General features: G+C 37.9%; 1 protein-coding gene across 4 annotated transcripts; it reads right to left on the bottom strand.

Annotated features, from left to right (window-relative positions):
* Positions 1-3403: 3403 nt before the first annotated feature.
* On the bottom strand, positions 3404-13222 carry LOC120431913 (protein YIF1B). 4 transcript variants are annotated; one of them, XM_052707071.1, is made up of 6 exons: positions 13012-13222; positions 4949-5089; positions 4548-4915; positions 4357-4480; positions 3899-4161; positions 3404-3831 (listed from the first exon to the last, which is right to left on the bottom strand). In XM_052707071.1, the coding sequence occupies exons 1-6, from the start codon at positions 13058-13060 to the stop codon at positions 3613-3615; spliced, it is 1164 nt and encodes a 387-aa protein (XP_052563031.1). In that variant the 5' UTR covers positions 13061-13222; the 3' UTR covers positions 3404-3612. The 4 variants fall into 4 exon arrangements, with proteins under 4 accessions (XP_052563031.1, XP_039452977.1, XP_039452978.1 ...); XM_039597043.2 differs by having other exon boundaries at positions 4548-5089; positions 13012-13221; XM_039597044.2 differs by having other exon boundaries at positions 4548-5089; positions 13015-13221.
* Positions 13223-15841: the final 2619 nt, after the last annotated feature.

The following is a 15841-nucleotide window of genomic DNA, read 5'->3' as shown; positions in this document are numbered from 1 at the left end:
CAAAAAATTGGATTTGCTGCCCGATAGCCTTAAATAAATCATCTAGTGAATAGATAAAAGTAGGCATTAAAATTGAAGAAGATTCCCGGAAGCTGGAAGAAAGATAATTATATTATAAAGACAAATTCTTCAGATGGTTCCTATTGCTACTTCAGTAACTGTCGTTAGTTCATGAAATTTGGTCATATATGGTATGGAGGAATGGTAGAAAAAAGGACAAGGAATAGGAATGATATAAACATTCAAATAAATCAAATGAAGAATAGATAAATACATATAAGCAGTTCATTTATAAATGATCCAGAAAGCTGTAAAAAAATTAAACACAATTTCAAATGATATTGTTGCCGCTGAACTGATAATTGAAAATAATTGAAATTACTTCCTACCCACGTCCTGCATCATGCACACCTAAAAAACGTCAAACAAAAGAAAGACAAAAATCGCTGCTGCAGCACTAATTGCCTCCACTGCTGGCACTGAACCCGCAACCTTTGGAGTGTTAACATTCACACAAAAAAACATTAACATTAATTGAGTAAACATTGGCACAAAATCCGCTTTGTAAATGCCACCTCGATACTCTTCAAGAGGTTTCCCTGGAAAAGATATACTTTTTACCAAAATGTACACCAAATTTCCATACAAACATACAAAAAAGAACAAATCAAATCATAACAACAATGAAACATATCAAATTCTAAGTATTCCAAATGTTTGCACATCTGCCAACAATATTTATAAGGGGTGTCACATAAATTACACCAACAATAACGATTATTCTTGCAAAACAACCTTCAATCACTATTTCAAACGCACTTTCAACTGTTTGTTTACATAAGTAAACAATCTAAACAACACAACACTTCTCCCAACACAAACTTAACAACGAAAATCAGCAGCCGCCGATTAAATAACAACACCCACCGAAGCTCGTTGAAAACTGACTGAAATGTCAAATTCAGGGTGACCACTCAAATTCCATTTTCAAATTCCCGACTTTTTCCCGACTTTTTTCCAGACTTTTCCAGAATGCTCAAATAATAGGCATTTCTTATCTAAAGAATGATATCAAACAAAAAACTTTCTATAAGAAAAGTCAATATTAACCACAGAAAAAAAATCTCAATGAATTTAAAAAAAAATCAAGTATAGGCATTTTTTGTAAATACAGAAACTAAACAACAAATAAAAAAAACTTCAAAAATGGAATTTCATTATCATGATTCAGAGTAGAAACAAAAACAATTAGTCTTTGAAAAAATAATCTGAAGTTAAACAAATACTTATAACTTCCATGTTATTTTTTAAATTGGCAAACGTATAGTTTTTGATACTTCGTTTCAACTGGAAATGACAAAAAGTTAAAGATAACTGAACTTAAAATATCGTTCCTATTTTTTTTAAACTTCATCATCATTTTAAATCAAAGAATGATTAAAACATAATTGCTGTTATCATTTATTCAAAGGATTTAGAAAAAAAATGTCAAGGAAAAAAATGTTTTTGCCAAGTTTCCTTATTAATTTTGTAATTTTTGATATTGAATTTTTTAATCAATGTTAATTTATCTAGTGGTCAGTATTTAACTGTTTTTTTTTTCAATGAAAATTCAGTTTGATATGATTTTATGTTTTTCCACTTATTTTAAGCAAAATGTTTGAAGAGACAATTTTGCAATAACTCAAAATTTCTTGGATTATTTTTTTGCAATTTCAATATTTTCTTTATGTTTTCAAAACGTAAAAAAGTTTTTCAATTTTGGATTTTATTCTATATTTGAGTTTTCCGAAAATTGAAAATCAAGCTTTATCTATGGTAGGTAATTTACCCATACTCACAAAAAAAAGTTCAAGGGCAGCATTTAAAAAAACATATTTTAAATTACTTATTGAATTTAGTTAAACAATTAAAAATATTTACCAAAAAAAAACCATTGCCAAACTCAAGTTGGAATCTGTTTAATTTTCAATTATGTGACAAAATTAAATAGAATCATAATTTTAAGCTGGCCATTAGGCTCTATTTTTATATGAGTTTTTCATTAACTTTACCTCTTGTTTTTAATAGCGATCATTTGATTCATAAAAAATATTATGAAAATCTGTGTCAAAGACTCCAATATTCATTAAGATTTTGAATGTCTTAAACAGCTTACTCAAATATATTGAAATAGTGAAAAGAACCTTAAATTTAAAGTAAGTTACTAAAGCAGAAATGAGTGAATTCAATTTGAAAATTGTACAAAATATTACAAAATTATTCAAGAGTTAAAACATAATTTTCAAACAAGTATGCTCAGAATTCCCGACTTTTCCCGACTTTTTGACAAAAAATCATAAATTCCCGACTTTTTCCCGATTTTTGGCAGATTTTGGCGAATTCCCGACTTTTTCCCGACTTTCCCGATTTCCCGACTTGAGTGGCCACCCTGCAAATTCGAAATAAATTCCTTCATATGCAAACCGCCACGGCAATCAGTCTTTGGCTCGCCGCGGCGATTGAGGGGCGAACGATATTGAAACATTTCAGCGATCATTTTGAACCGCCCAGGCGATGCGCCCATGGCACGCCAAGGCGGTTCTAGGGCGGACCACACGATCAGTAACGGCCGCCGATGCGTAACGTCCGCACTGAGTTTATGTGGGGTACGAGACGACGAGAAGTTAGCTGCCGTTCTACGCATAATTGTCCCATGTTCGAAAAAGTGCAACTGAGAAAAACGCGATTGAAATTTTTCGACCGATTTTTGTGTTTCTACGCATAATTGTCCCGTGGGTCTATATTCGCCCTATGTGTCCCTAATCGCCCCAGTTAGCAGTTGATCACCCTTATTTGTGATTCTCTTGCTATACAAAAGGTAAACAAGACATAATACTTAGTAAAACTAATGATTCCGTGTAAGAAAATACTTTGTGGGACAATTATGCGTAGAAGTTTAACGATGGGACAAACAGACTTGGTGTTGTTTTTCATGATTTTTCGAACAAAGTACCAGATTTTATGTGTTTTTCTTAAAGTACACATCAAACTAAACTTAAAAATGTCATAAAGTCAAAATCGCCCAAAACTGACATGGGACAATTATGCGTAGAACGGCAGTTTGCGCGTCGGAACAAATCAAGCAAGCAGCCGAACCGGTCGGATGTCAAGTCGTAGTAGAGTTAAATAGAATTGGTGCAAATAAATGTTTGTGTTTTTGCTTGTTTGCGACACTTCCGACCCTCCCAAATCTGGTTCCCCATGTCCTCCAGAGTTAAGTGCAAAAACCTACAGTCTAACTCGAAAACCAAGGGTGGTCCGTTCTGCCCCTACTTGCGTATACTGCTTGAAAAAGGTGGGAAATTGTCATACTTTGTTAAGGTTAGGGCCGTGATATTGCTTCAAAAAATTAACTTTGCACTTCATGAAAGCAACTATTTAATTTCCGGGGAAAACTTCTATCGAGTTACACAAAATTAATTTCATTTTTAAACAATTTTACCTGATAGCGTTAGTTTTCAGTCATATTAAATGATGTTTAATAAACTGAAAACTAACCATATGTGGCAAAAACGTCTGTGTAATCAAATATCAAAATAATATATGGACAAAGAAAAGAAGTTTTTCAAATTATGCAGCAGCCGTTACCGCATCGTTCGGAATTAAATGCATCGATAGCCAAAATGCCAGCAGCGGCTGCAATCCTGTTACCAGAAACAAAAAGTACAACTTCCTTTTGCGACCCACAGTATGTTCAAACTGTTGTTGCTGCTGTCTGTACGGATCGTAGCTGGGGGCGTCTTGGGTCTGACCGGATTCTGACAACACCTTGGCTTTCAACGTGCGCAACTATTTACGAGGTAAATTTGTTTGTAACAGAATCTGAAGCGTTTAAAGCTGAAGTTTGTGTACTTACCAAGAAGAACGCCAGCGCAGCACTTGCATAGAGCCAGCCGAGGTAGTAACCGGCCTTCCGGAGGAAAATACTGCACAGCAAGATGGAAACAATCGACGCGTACTTGTAGCCGCTCAGCGCCAGCAGGTCCAGTGTTTTCAGGGAGGTCGGTATGTTGGCAATATAAAGCGTCAAATTGTATACGACCAGCTCAAAGATGCTGTAAGCCAGCGCGCTCGACGCCTGGATGCCAAGTTGCTCGGGAGAGAAACGGTTTTGGAATCCTGTAAAGCAAGCAGATAATGTGTATGTATAGTTAAAATCCGTTAGATAACAGATTCCGGCGGATGCCGGATGTTATGTAGAGTGTAGTAACGTTCCCAAGTTTCCAAGATTTTGAGCCACCACTTCGGTCACTTTGCTGAAGTATTGAACGTTTGACGGTAGCGATAGTGTCGACCCGTGCGCTAGGTACTTACCGAGAACAATCCCAGCAAGAACGACGTAAGTAATGTAAGCCATCGTTGGTATGTACAGATCTGGAGCATTAATGTCATAGCGCGGCTGAACTGGATTGTCATGATCGTACTTAAGGGACCAGTCCTGCAGGGAAGGGTACCATTTTATTTGAGTTATGCCTTAAGAAGATTCAAGCAAAAAAAAAACTTACAGTTTGAGTAAACGGGAAGAATATCAGCCTCAACTTGTTGACAACATATTTGTTGTCGACGGCAAAGTAGTACTTTAGTTTCGTCACCGGGATGTACTTTTCAAACTGTGAGTGCACCAATTCTTTTCCCTGATCGGCCAACTTTTGGCCGTACTGCAGCGCCATATCTTGCACGATGGGCTGCTGAAACATGGCAAACTGTCCCGGATATCCGGGCATTCCCGGGACACCTCCAGACTGCGGCCCACCCGCGTTCGGCGCCTGTTGTGGCATGTTCATCTGGGCCGGTAGCTGCTGCTGCGGCGGTTGTTGCTGTGGCAGGTTCGGATAGTTTCCGTACTGATTTCCGTACGCTTGACCGTACGCGTCAAACTGGTTAACTGCGGGGTTGGGAGCTCCGTAGCCCATGTTGGTCGCCATTGGCGGTGCAGCGGCGGCGGCGGCGGCTTGGTCAAACGTGTTGAACTGGGCCATCGGCGCCGGAGTTCCCATGGCGTTCACATCGCTGACGCGTTTGGGTTTCTTGGGACCGCCGTTGGAAGCTGGAAAAGATTGATTTTATGAGACGGTTAAGATGTGGATTTGGTAAGAAATAAACGGAATAAGCTAAAATTATTCAAACTAATCAAACTTACAAATGACGTTACAGTTTCAACACTTGGTTAGGGGTATTTGATTATTATAGTTAGTGGGAGCATTCTTAAATCAACAGGTTGAAAAGCCATAAGAGAATTTACTCCTTTCGATGAGTCACAGGATATCATTATTATCAATTAATGTGGTGCCACTCCAAAAAACCTGGACAAAGCAGAGAATAGGGGAAATTTTTGTATGTTTGGCAGGTTAAGCACTCGCTCCTAACTCCATCTAATTTGCTAATTTTCACTATTTAAACAACTTATTTAGTAAAACTGTTGGTAAAAACTTGCTTGCTCACTTCCCATTGAGCTATTTATCCTTCGATCTTAGTTGAAAATGCTTTTTATTAGCTGTAATTGAACGATGAAGTTAGATGTTGTTCCTCTGCTTACGCATCATCTGAGTCAACATTTTGTCAGAAATTTGTTGTCCCTGTTCCCGTGAAGAGTATCGGTGCCGGTATTTACAAAGCGGATTCTGTGACAGTTTACTAATCAACATGATGTCAACATGTTAAGGTTAATGTCAGTGATCCCCGTGCACCGCGTTCAACCGCGTTCTCTGTTTTCTGTACTCGGTCAAAAACCAGCACCGCGTGTTCACGCGTAAAAGCAAACCTAAACTCTGCCGTGTACAGCCTGTACCCGTACACGAACCTCAAGTTTAAACCGAACCTTGCACCTCGGGTACAAACCCCGTGCAGGCTGACGACGCAGAAAAGAGACAAAAATAGTTCCCTCACGCTCCTTCTGCTGTAAAGTGGTGTTTCATTCTCCGCTGCAGTCACACTACAGTGTTTGCCACAGAGAGAATGAGAAGCAGTCATTTGTTTCGTCTCTTTATACGCCCTTCGCTCGCACGGCGTTGTACCCGAGGTGTGCACCCCGTGTTTACACCGCGTGTAAACTTAAGTGCGCCGTACGGGGAGAACTCGAACATGGTAGCCTGGTGTGTTTGAGGTTCATCTGCACTGAAAACTTGTACGGCGTGTACGGCGTGCGTGCGTTTTGGGAAGACTGGTTAATGTTAACATTCCATAGGGTGTCTTGATAAGGTCCAGTTTGTGACGATACACTACCTTTCCTTTACTAAGCAATCGAATCCAGAAGAGAAAAGATTACCAGTTGTGCTGGTCCGAGCCGGGATTTGGAACCCGATCTACCGTTTACGAAGCGGAAGCGTTACCACTGGGCTACGTGGCTCGGTCAAATTTGTTGTATGAGACTTTCAATTCGACCCAATAGTTTATTGAACAAAATATATATATATACAGCAATTCTCCACGAAAACAGCATGATTCGAAAAAAAAGTTCTCCGATCGGGCTCAAAATTTTTCTGGAGGTTCCTTGGCCGAATCCATTAGACCCGTATTTTTTTTGTTTGGCCATCAGGGTGACCTACGCCGTGTTAGGGTGGTCCAAAAAAATGGCAATTTTCGTCGTTTTTCGCAAAAACCACTTTTTTTAAAAAATCATATCGCCATTTCATCCGATTTTAGCTGTCCTATACGGTAAAAGTTTGGCTATTTGGGAAAAATGGTAGAAATTTCAAAAATCTAGCTTAACATATGAAAAGGTCGTATGAAAACATAAAATGCTGTTTTGAAGGTCTCGGGGCCGAAGAGCCTATATATGAAAATATTTTTATCGGATTCCTCGGAAAATTTCACACACTATATCAAAAATTGTGAAGTTATGTTTTCAATACTCTGAGATACGATTTTTTGAAAATAAAAACTGGGGTTTTCGACGCGCCACGCGCAGAAATGGGAAAATGACGAAAACGGGGATAAATCGACTTTTTTCACTAAAACTGAGATAACTTGAAAATTTCAGCGATGACCTATACATCTTAGGGTACCGTAAACCAGGGTTGTTACGGGAGAGTCGAAAAAAAATCCGCGCCAAATTCGCGCCGACCTAAAATCCGAAACGGCGCGAAATCCGCGCCATATAAAAAAATATCGTGACCAACATTTAAGAAATTTTATTTTTTAATAAAGAAAAACTTGTACAGAAAGTATTTGATAAAAAAAACTCGTTTTATGTTTAAAGCGGTATACGCACTTCGGAAGGAACCGCTCAAGAGAAAAATCAAATGGGCAGCAGCGGCAGCGCAAGCAAGTCAGAGAGGGTGAAGAAAAGCCCCAAGAAATCGCTCCCTCTCCTGCTGTTCGTTAAGGCCGATGCAAATATTTAAAAAAGTTTTTGTCCCTCGGCCCTGGCCGAGGTCAAGGGGGGGGGGGGGCAAAAAATAAAAAAATATAAAAATTTAAATAACAAGCCATAGTCTTCACATTTAAATGAAAAAAGTGTTTTAAAATGCATTTTACACTAGTTCAGTTGTTTTGCAATCATTAGTTTTCAAAAAATCTAAGATCTGACAAAAACAAAAATTGTATCGAAAAAAAAGATTTTGCATCGAAAATTTTCAAAAAATCTTAAGATTTTTTAATAAACCCAAAGATGCTAAAAATGATTTTAAACACAGGAGAATGTATTTTAATTTGATTTCAGCTGGTTGCACTTGAATTTTCATTGAAATTTTGAAGTTTATTGTAAAAATATTTTTTTTGCCCCCTGATTTTTCAGGCGGATTTTGAAGGGGGGGGGGGGGGGGGTGACAAAAACTTTTAAAAATATTTGTACCAACCTAAGCTGTTTCTTGACCCCTTTCCTTCCGATCTGCATATTAGCCTTGAAGGCTCCAAAAGAATGAAAGCAATAAATCCATTTTTAAAAATACCTCAAGTCAAGGGTAATGAAAAAAAATCTTCAAAATAGAAAATATAATATTTAAAAACCTGAAAATTTAACTTCAAAAATATAGGCTCAAAAATAAATCAAAATCTAAAATTTTAATATGATAAAATTTTAAATTTCGAAAGTCCAAAAATTCAAAATCTACGAATTTTTATACAGTTTTTAATCCAGAATCCTCGCTAAAATTTCACTACGAAAGAAATCTAATTTCCGATTATTAAAATATTTTCTTCTCATAATTTCAAAATCTCTAACAAAAAATATGACTTAAAAAATTGTGGCATTCAAGAATATAAGAATTTAAGAATTTAAGAATTTAAGAATTTAAGAATTAAAGAATTAAAGAATTAAAGAATTAAAGAATTTAAGAATTTAAGAATTTAAGAATTTAAGAATTTAAGAATTAAAGAATTTAAGAATTTAAGAATTTTAGAATTTTAGAATTTAAGAATTTAAGAATTTAAGAATTTAAGGATTTAAGAATTTAAGAATTTAAGAATTTAAGAATTTAAGAATTTAAGAATTTAAGAATTTAAGAATTTAAGAATTTAAGAATTTAAGAATTTAAGAACTTAAGAATTTTAGAATTTTAGAATTTAACGGTGCACATCAACCAGAACTTTTGCACCGAGATTTTTGTTACAGATATTTTAGTATTTTTGAAACTACGGGAATTATCGATATAATTTTATATTCATCCCTTAAAGTACTGTCTACTAAGCGATTTACAACAAAATTTGCTTATTTTTATTATCAGGTTCTTGCAGGATTGGGTCCGTAAGTTTGTCAATTTTGGAATAAGAAGACAACAACTTCCTTGGTTGCTGTGCACCCTTAAAAAATTAAGAATTTAAGAAATTAAGAAAAATAAAATCGAATTTTTGAATTTCTGTAGCTTTGAATTTGGAATGTTCTGATCTTTTTATTTTCGCCAAGAATGTTCAAATTTAGAAACAAATATTTCTACGATTAAATTCCATCTAAAATTCGAGAGTGGAGGCCAGCTTCTGTTACGTTCCATCAAGCTCATATTTGGCGCTCACCAGAACAAGCACCCACACACATTCTAATGTCTATATCTTCGGGAAAAGTTTGTAATATTTGATTTACAACATAAAAAATTTAATAAATCCAGTATAAAACTAAAAATAAATATGGTTAAAAATCATTACTCAAAACTCAAAAGAAATTAAAAATTCAGAGCCGGAGATGTTAAGAAATGACCAGAAACATATAAAAAATAATTTCTACATAATCTTCATCTTAATTTTTCGACGTTTCGTACTAAGAAAATACAAACAAAAATTTTCAGAAGAAAATTCAATTAATAAAAAATATGAAATTCTTGCACTCAAAAGAAAAAAAACAAATTATCGTAATTCCTGATAATATTTCTCAAAATTCTCAAAATTTCCATCCGCGCGAAATCCGCGCCTAAGCAAAATTTGCCAGCAAATCCGCGCCAGATCCGCGCGAAACGCGCCATCCGCGCGATCCGCGCCGTCCGTAACAACTCTGTAAACTGGGGTGACTTTGATAGCCCGGGGTGACATTGATAGAAATTTGATTTGGTCACTAATTTTGATACATCGAATGTAACAGTCTCATTTATGCATATATTTTCGATAATAAGCTATCCCTTAATGCTTATATACTCACGGGCATTTGAAAATCATATCAAAGTCACCCCGGGCTATCAAAGTCACCCCAGTTTACGGTACCAAAAGTTGCGTATTATGCACCAGGTTACCGATGAACACGCACTGCCCTTACACCAACATCTCATACGCTTTGAGTGTTCGTGCCAGGCATTCGCACCTGTTCCGGTTACGCATTTTAACTCGTTCCGGAGGTGGTACATTGCGTAGGGTTTGATGTAAGTATAAGCGCCTAACCATTTATAGTGTGCCTATCAACATTTATTTAAGCAAAAACTGTTTTATTTATACTTTGAATTCAAAATCTAACTGTTATTTACTGTGTATTGTTTTCTCCTGAAATCTTTCCTGTTTATCGGTTGCAATTTCTTCTGTCGCGGTGTATTGTGATATTTTTTTTGGTCTTAAGCATAGCAAGAGTACAATAATAATATTTGTGTTAATTCTATGATCATTCCATAAATTGAGTAAGGGCTCGAACCTCACTTGTTTGAAGAAACCCAGTTAAATCAATCCGAATTCTGAAACGGAATTTAATTAGAATCGTACACAAATTCCGTTTCAAACGCAACAACCGGTTTGTATACGGAATTTGTATACTATTCTAATTAGATTCCGTTTCAGAATTTGGATTGAGTTAACTGGGAATAGGTGAAAATTGAAAACAATGGATAGTGAAGGAAATATACTACTGTATTTGAAGAATCAATAGTAAAAGAAAAATAGTAATTTATGAGCAAAAAAATATTCAAATAGATACATAAAGAAAAAGCACATGATAAACAAAATTGACATCGCTGCCAAATTAAAGGAAAGCAGACAGTTTATTCTAGCAGCATCAATTGGTAAAATAGAGTGGAAAAGCGTTGAGAGGTAAGAGAATCAAATAAGTAAAATCCAAATCAAATGGAGGATAATAAACAGAAGCCGTGTTAGAAAATCAGTGAAACAAAACAAACAGAAAATATGTGGTAGCTGAAATGGAAAGGCGAGAAACCTCGTTCTGCGATGTTCAGGTACACCCACAGCAGTTGACTCAGCATACTGCGAATCAAAACAATACCGTCTACAATCACAAATTACTTCCCTTTCCCACATTTACGCGCCCCTTTCTTTTAGCCGTCTCGACTCTGACACTGGCTGGTCAAAGGTTTACGAGCCGTTTCCACAGGCCACCGGCTAGGTTACATCTTGTAGGGGAAAGTGGGGCAAGTGTAACAAGCTAAGGAAATGCTCGTTATAACCCATTAAAAACGTTAAAAAATCTGTCGGATTTTTTAGAATCATCTTATTCCAGGGGTTGACTGAGACTTTGGTAGAAAAAGTTTTAAAAAAAATCAGTTTTTTAATGTTAAAAAATTGACTTTAATTTTTTTGATTTTTCGTACGTTCTACTCATCTAGTGGGGCAAGACGAACAACCCGTTGGGGCAAGAGAAACAATGCATGAAACAACATGTTAATTTGCTAACAAGTGAACTGCTATCACTTTGAAACATCAGATTAGAATGTATTTGATACGTTTCTTTCATTTTTAGGTTAAATAATAATATTTTACTTAAAATTTGATCGTTTTAACGAAAAAAATAATTACTTAGATGATAATCAGTAAATTTTCAAAGTATCACTTTATTTTGCATACAAATTTTTTTTAAACAATTGTTTATCAGTTTTTAAGAACTTTTATGTATTTTTTTCACAATAATATATGTTGCTGCAGCAATTCGTTTTTTTTTTCATACTAAAAATCCATATGGTTCAATTGCCCCACCAGAACAAGATTTTTTAAAAGCTCTCTACAAAATAACCAAAAGATAAATCATACTTTATAATAGGTGCAAGTCATTTGTAGGGACACTACTGATCTAGGAAAAATAGCATTTTGATAAAATGAGCCTTAAAACGAACCCTAAGCCTTATTTTGTACTTTCCAAATATTAAATGAAAACAAAGGTTTTGAAAAAAACTTCATTAAATCTTATGCCCCGTGGCGTTTACGTCGTTTTGGCGGTTATGTGGTAGTAGAATCAGCTAATTGCATTGATAGCAACAATTCCTCATACTGAAAATAAACAAAATTGTAAAAATTACGGCCTTACGAGCGATTGTTCCTCTTGCCCCATTTGGTCGTCTTGCCCCACCTTCCCCTAATCATGACATATTGAACCATATTGGACGCCATCTTGGATAACATGCTTCTGGGTCGCCGTGACCGATTTTCATGATCATATTCGGGTTTAGCGACCTCAAATTAGTTAAATTTGATCGGTCACAAGCCTGTTACATGTTATTTTAAAAAAAAACTTGAAGATTTTCTCTTCTCCATATTGGACGCCATCTTGGATAACACGCTCCTGGGTCGCCGTGACCGATTTTCATGGTCATATTCGGGTTCAGCGGCCCGAAATTTGTTAAAATTGACACGTCGACAATCTTCATACTGTGATATTGTTGACTTCTCTATATAGCCGCCATATTGGTCGCCATCTTGAATATCTCGCTTCCCTTAAGGAATCCGGATTCGTGAACGCAATATTCGGACTCAGCGGGGTCGATTTAGTCTAGATCCATCAAAACCTGGCCTGTTACATGGTTTGCCGTTAGACACAAGAAAATGAGCCCTTTTTCGATTCGATTTTGCCCCTGGAAAAGCTGTGGACATTTTTTTTTAAGTTTTTCAAAAATAGTTTTAAGCTAAAAATTTTCATCAACCATGTATACAACATTGAAGGGAACATCCCAAAGCATAAACCTACTACACTGAATTCATAAATTTGTAGGTTTATCTATGGTTATTGCCGCATTTTACTTAGGCGGGCCATTTGTTAGCCTGAGGCCCGTGTATGTAAAAAAAATTCAGCAGAATTAAAAATATTCTCCTAAAGCCAAACAAATTATAATCCTAACAGGACTTCCGATTGAAAGGAGTATGTACCTACCTATCACAAGGAGGCTGTGATTGTGAAATTTACCTTTATTTAGGCCTACAGGGGGAACAAACTTTAGCAACAAGTATTGATCCTTGCACTGTAACTTGGATTTGGCTCGCACTTTTCTCTCGCACTTTTGACAACAAAATTTCCAAAAACTAGGCAACCAGCAGTTGTTTATTTACATTTCCAGTCGCAGTTTCCACCAAACTGGACATTCGCACTTTAAAATTGCGATTGGCAGGTGAGCAACATCGGCTCGCTTTGATCATTTTTTGAGAAAATTAAAATTTCCCAAGCCAGTTTGACAAGTCGCAATAGTGCGATCGATAGCAATAATTTAGTGCGAAGTCCAAGTTAGTGAGAATTGCGCAATATTAGCTTCCACTCGGGATGTCTCTCCCAGACGGAACAGCCAGGCACTACAAACTCCACACGGCTTTTGCTTAGATAGAAGACAAAAAAAAGTCACCTACAACCTTCCAACTTACGCTGGCGTGCCCCGCTGTTGGCGTTGTAATTCATCTGGGCGCAGATTGGGCAGCTATTCCGGCCGGGTTATGGAATAACGTGATGGTTCTTTTCTTCGAAAATAGCGAGTTATCGCGCAAAATTTTGTTCGATTTTTCATTTACACATCATCACCATCAGTCACTTGAATTTGTGTTTTGACAATTTGGCAATTTGCAAGGCTGCCAGTTTTTTATCTTCGTGTATACACGCTTACTGGGGGAACTCAATTTTTAAGTTCGTTCAAGCAAAATGAAGTTCGGTTCAGCGATGTCAATTTTAAGATGCGGGTTTGTTTTGGTTTTATTTCGCAAATTTGAGATCACTGAACCGAACTTCATTTTGCTCTGTGACTTTGCTGAAATTTAAAAAGTGACAGTTCTGGGAACTTAGCGTTTTCAAAGTCGGTGTTCTGGTAAGTTTGTAAAAATGAATCTTTTATTTAAAATATCTCTTAATTTTTATGTTTATATATTTAACAAAAACTGTCAAGAAATAATTTAGATAAATTTGGAATTTGGGAATTAAAAATATTTTTGTTAAACGTTCAAAAGTATACGAAATGTCAAGTTTACTTTTACGAATAATATCGTTGTTAGTGTTTTCACGAAAACATTTTTAGAGTTTTTATTGGAAAGGTCCTATAAATACAAGCACAACACAAGGTTTTCACACGACAAAACTTGATCTTTTATTTAATTCAAATTTGATTTTATTGGTGAATAATCAAGATACAATAAGTTCTTTTGAGGTACAAAACAGAGTTTTGGAGTTCCTTTCAGCTGTGTGTTACATCATAATCCATTTTGGAACAGTTAAAAAAGCAAAGCAATCCACTTTAACGACCCCCGGGTCTTTTGTGGTCTCTGTTGCAAGTTTCTGCTCATTTCTAGGCGTCCGAAAGTTATGTGTGGTGAGTCACTCAAAACCTCTTTTACGCTAATGGACCGACGTTTTACTTCCCCATCCGATAGAAGGCCAGGAGGATAAGGCGGAAATCGAACCCGCGCCCCATAGCAACTTAGGGATCGGCAGCCGAAGCCGCTAACCACCGCGCCACGAGGCCCCTTTGGAACAGTTATTGCTTGTAAATAAAGGTGTTACCAAGAGTAAGAAAAATTAAGAAAAAAAAACTTACTAAACTTGCTAGGAAAAGGGGATAGAAATAGAGAAAGCTTAAAACTAGATCACAGTTTTTTATCCTTTATAGATGTGCTTAATCATTGATTCCCCGAGGGCTAGAAATTGCTCCGCCTTGTTACGGCAGCTCCGAAACCGCGTCATCATCTCCCCCGCGAGAGCCGAGAACTCCGGCAGGGTAAAGAGATCTTCCCCAGTGACTTCTTGCTGGGCCGCATTGCCGCTACCGCCCGCGACCACGCTGGCAAACCATCCCCCCCCCAGCCAGAAGGGAACGCTGGGTTGTCCGCTGTAACCGTACGCTGGCCAGCTGCAGGAACGGCTGCACTCGTACTTCGTTGAGGAGGATGGGACGCTACTGCTTTCTTCTTCCTCTTTTCCTGCTCGTCGAGGTAGGACTTGCGCGCGACGCATCCGCGGTAATTACCGGTACGGTTACCGCCGCAGTTCGCGCACTTTACGCGCGGCTTGGTTTGTTCTGCGTTTTCCCCCAAGTCCGCCTTTCGTGGCAGTGCGCACACCTCCGAGAGGTGTGACTCACCGCACTTCACGGCCACGCAGCGGGGCTGGATGTTGCAGTTCCGCGAGCCGTGGCCGAATTTCTGGCAACGGTGACATTGCGCTGCGTCCGTCGGATTTTTGGAGTAAAACCGCCATGTTCGTGCAAGACGGTATTTGTGTCCGTCCCATGAATGTTTACTTCTGTACCCATATCGAGAACAATAAACTTTTATTCTGCCTCTTCGCGCTCTGACCACCGTCCGAGACGGTTGGCTCAGCAGCCACACAAACGAGTTGTTTTATTCTTTTACTTTGGAAGATTCTACGCGCCTGGATCAATTGAAGATACAACGTAGGGAATTCGAAGTCAGCCTCTGGCTGAACATTGGTGCCGTGACGGAAACGATTCTGAGGAATCCGCAATCCAGGTGAGCCGTGGAATCAGTGGACATCGACAAAATGGCGTCCTCAGAGGCACTTCTCGGCGTTCCGGGTAGTCTCAGCTGCAAACATCGCCAGCAACCCGATCGTCAACGGAAGAGCGAGTGCCGTGGCTGAGGACCCCTTCTGCAACACTTCTCGGCGTCCCGGATGGTTCCCGCCGCAATCGTAGCCGACGGGCCGGACGTCAACCGAAGAGCTTGTGCGATGCAGAAGGTTCCCCGATGTTCCATTCTTCAACCACCACGACGACCAGCGAAGAGCACCGCGAAGGGGACAACCATAAACGACGTAGCTGAACCTGTACTGTGATATTAGCATTAGGAATTTAGTCAGTGTTTAGTCTATTTATTAAAAACGTTCGTTTTGGTCCGGGAGTATGTTCGTGCAAGACGGTATTTGTGTCCGTCCCATGAATGTTTACTTCTATACCCATATCGAGAACAATAAACTTTTATTCTGCCTCTTCGCGCTCTGACCACCGTCCGAGACGGTTGGCTCAGCAGCCACACAAACGAGTTCTCGCCTTTTTTTTTATTAGGTCCTATAAACATATGAAACACAATAGCTTATAGGACTTTTTCAAACAAAAAGTCTGGAGTTGTTTTATTCTTTTACTTTGGAAGATTCTACGCGCCTGGATCAATTGAAGACACAACGTAGGGAATTCGAAGTCAGCCTCTGGCTGAACACGCCAGTTTACCCAAAAACCGT

This window comes from Culex pipiens, chromosome 1, assembly GCF_016801865.2.
Source record: "Culex pipiens pallens isolate TS chromosome 1, TS_CPP_V2, whole genome shotgun sequence".
NCBI lineage: Eukaryota > Metazoa > Arthropoda > Insecta > Diptera > Culicidae > Culex > Culex pipiens.
This window is presented reverse-complemented; position numbering and strand designations above follow the sequence as displayed.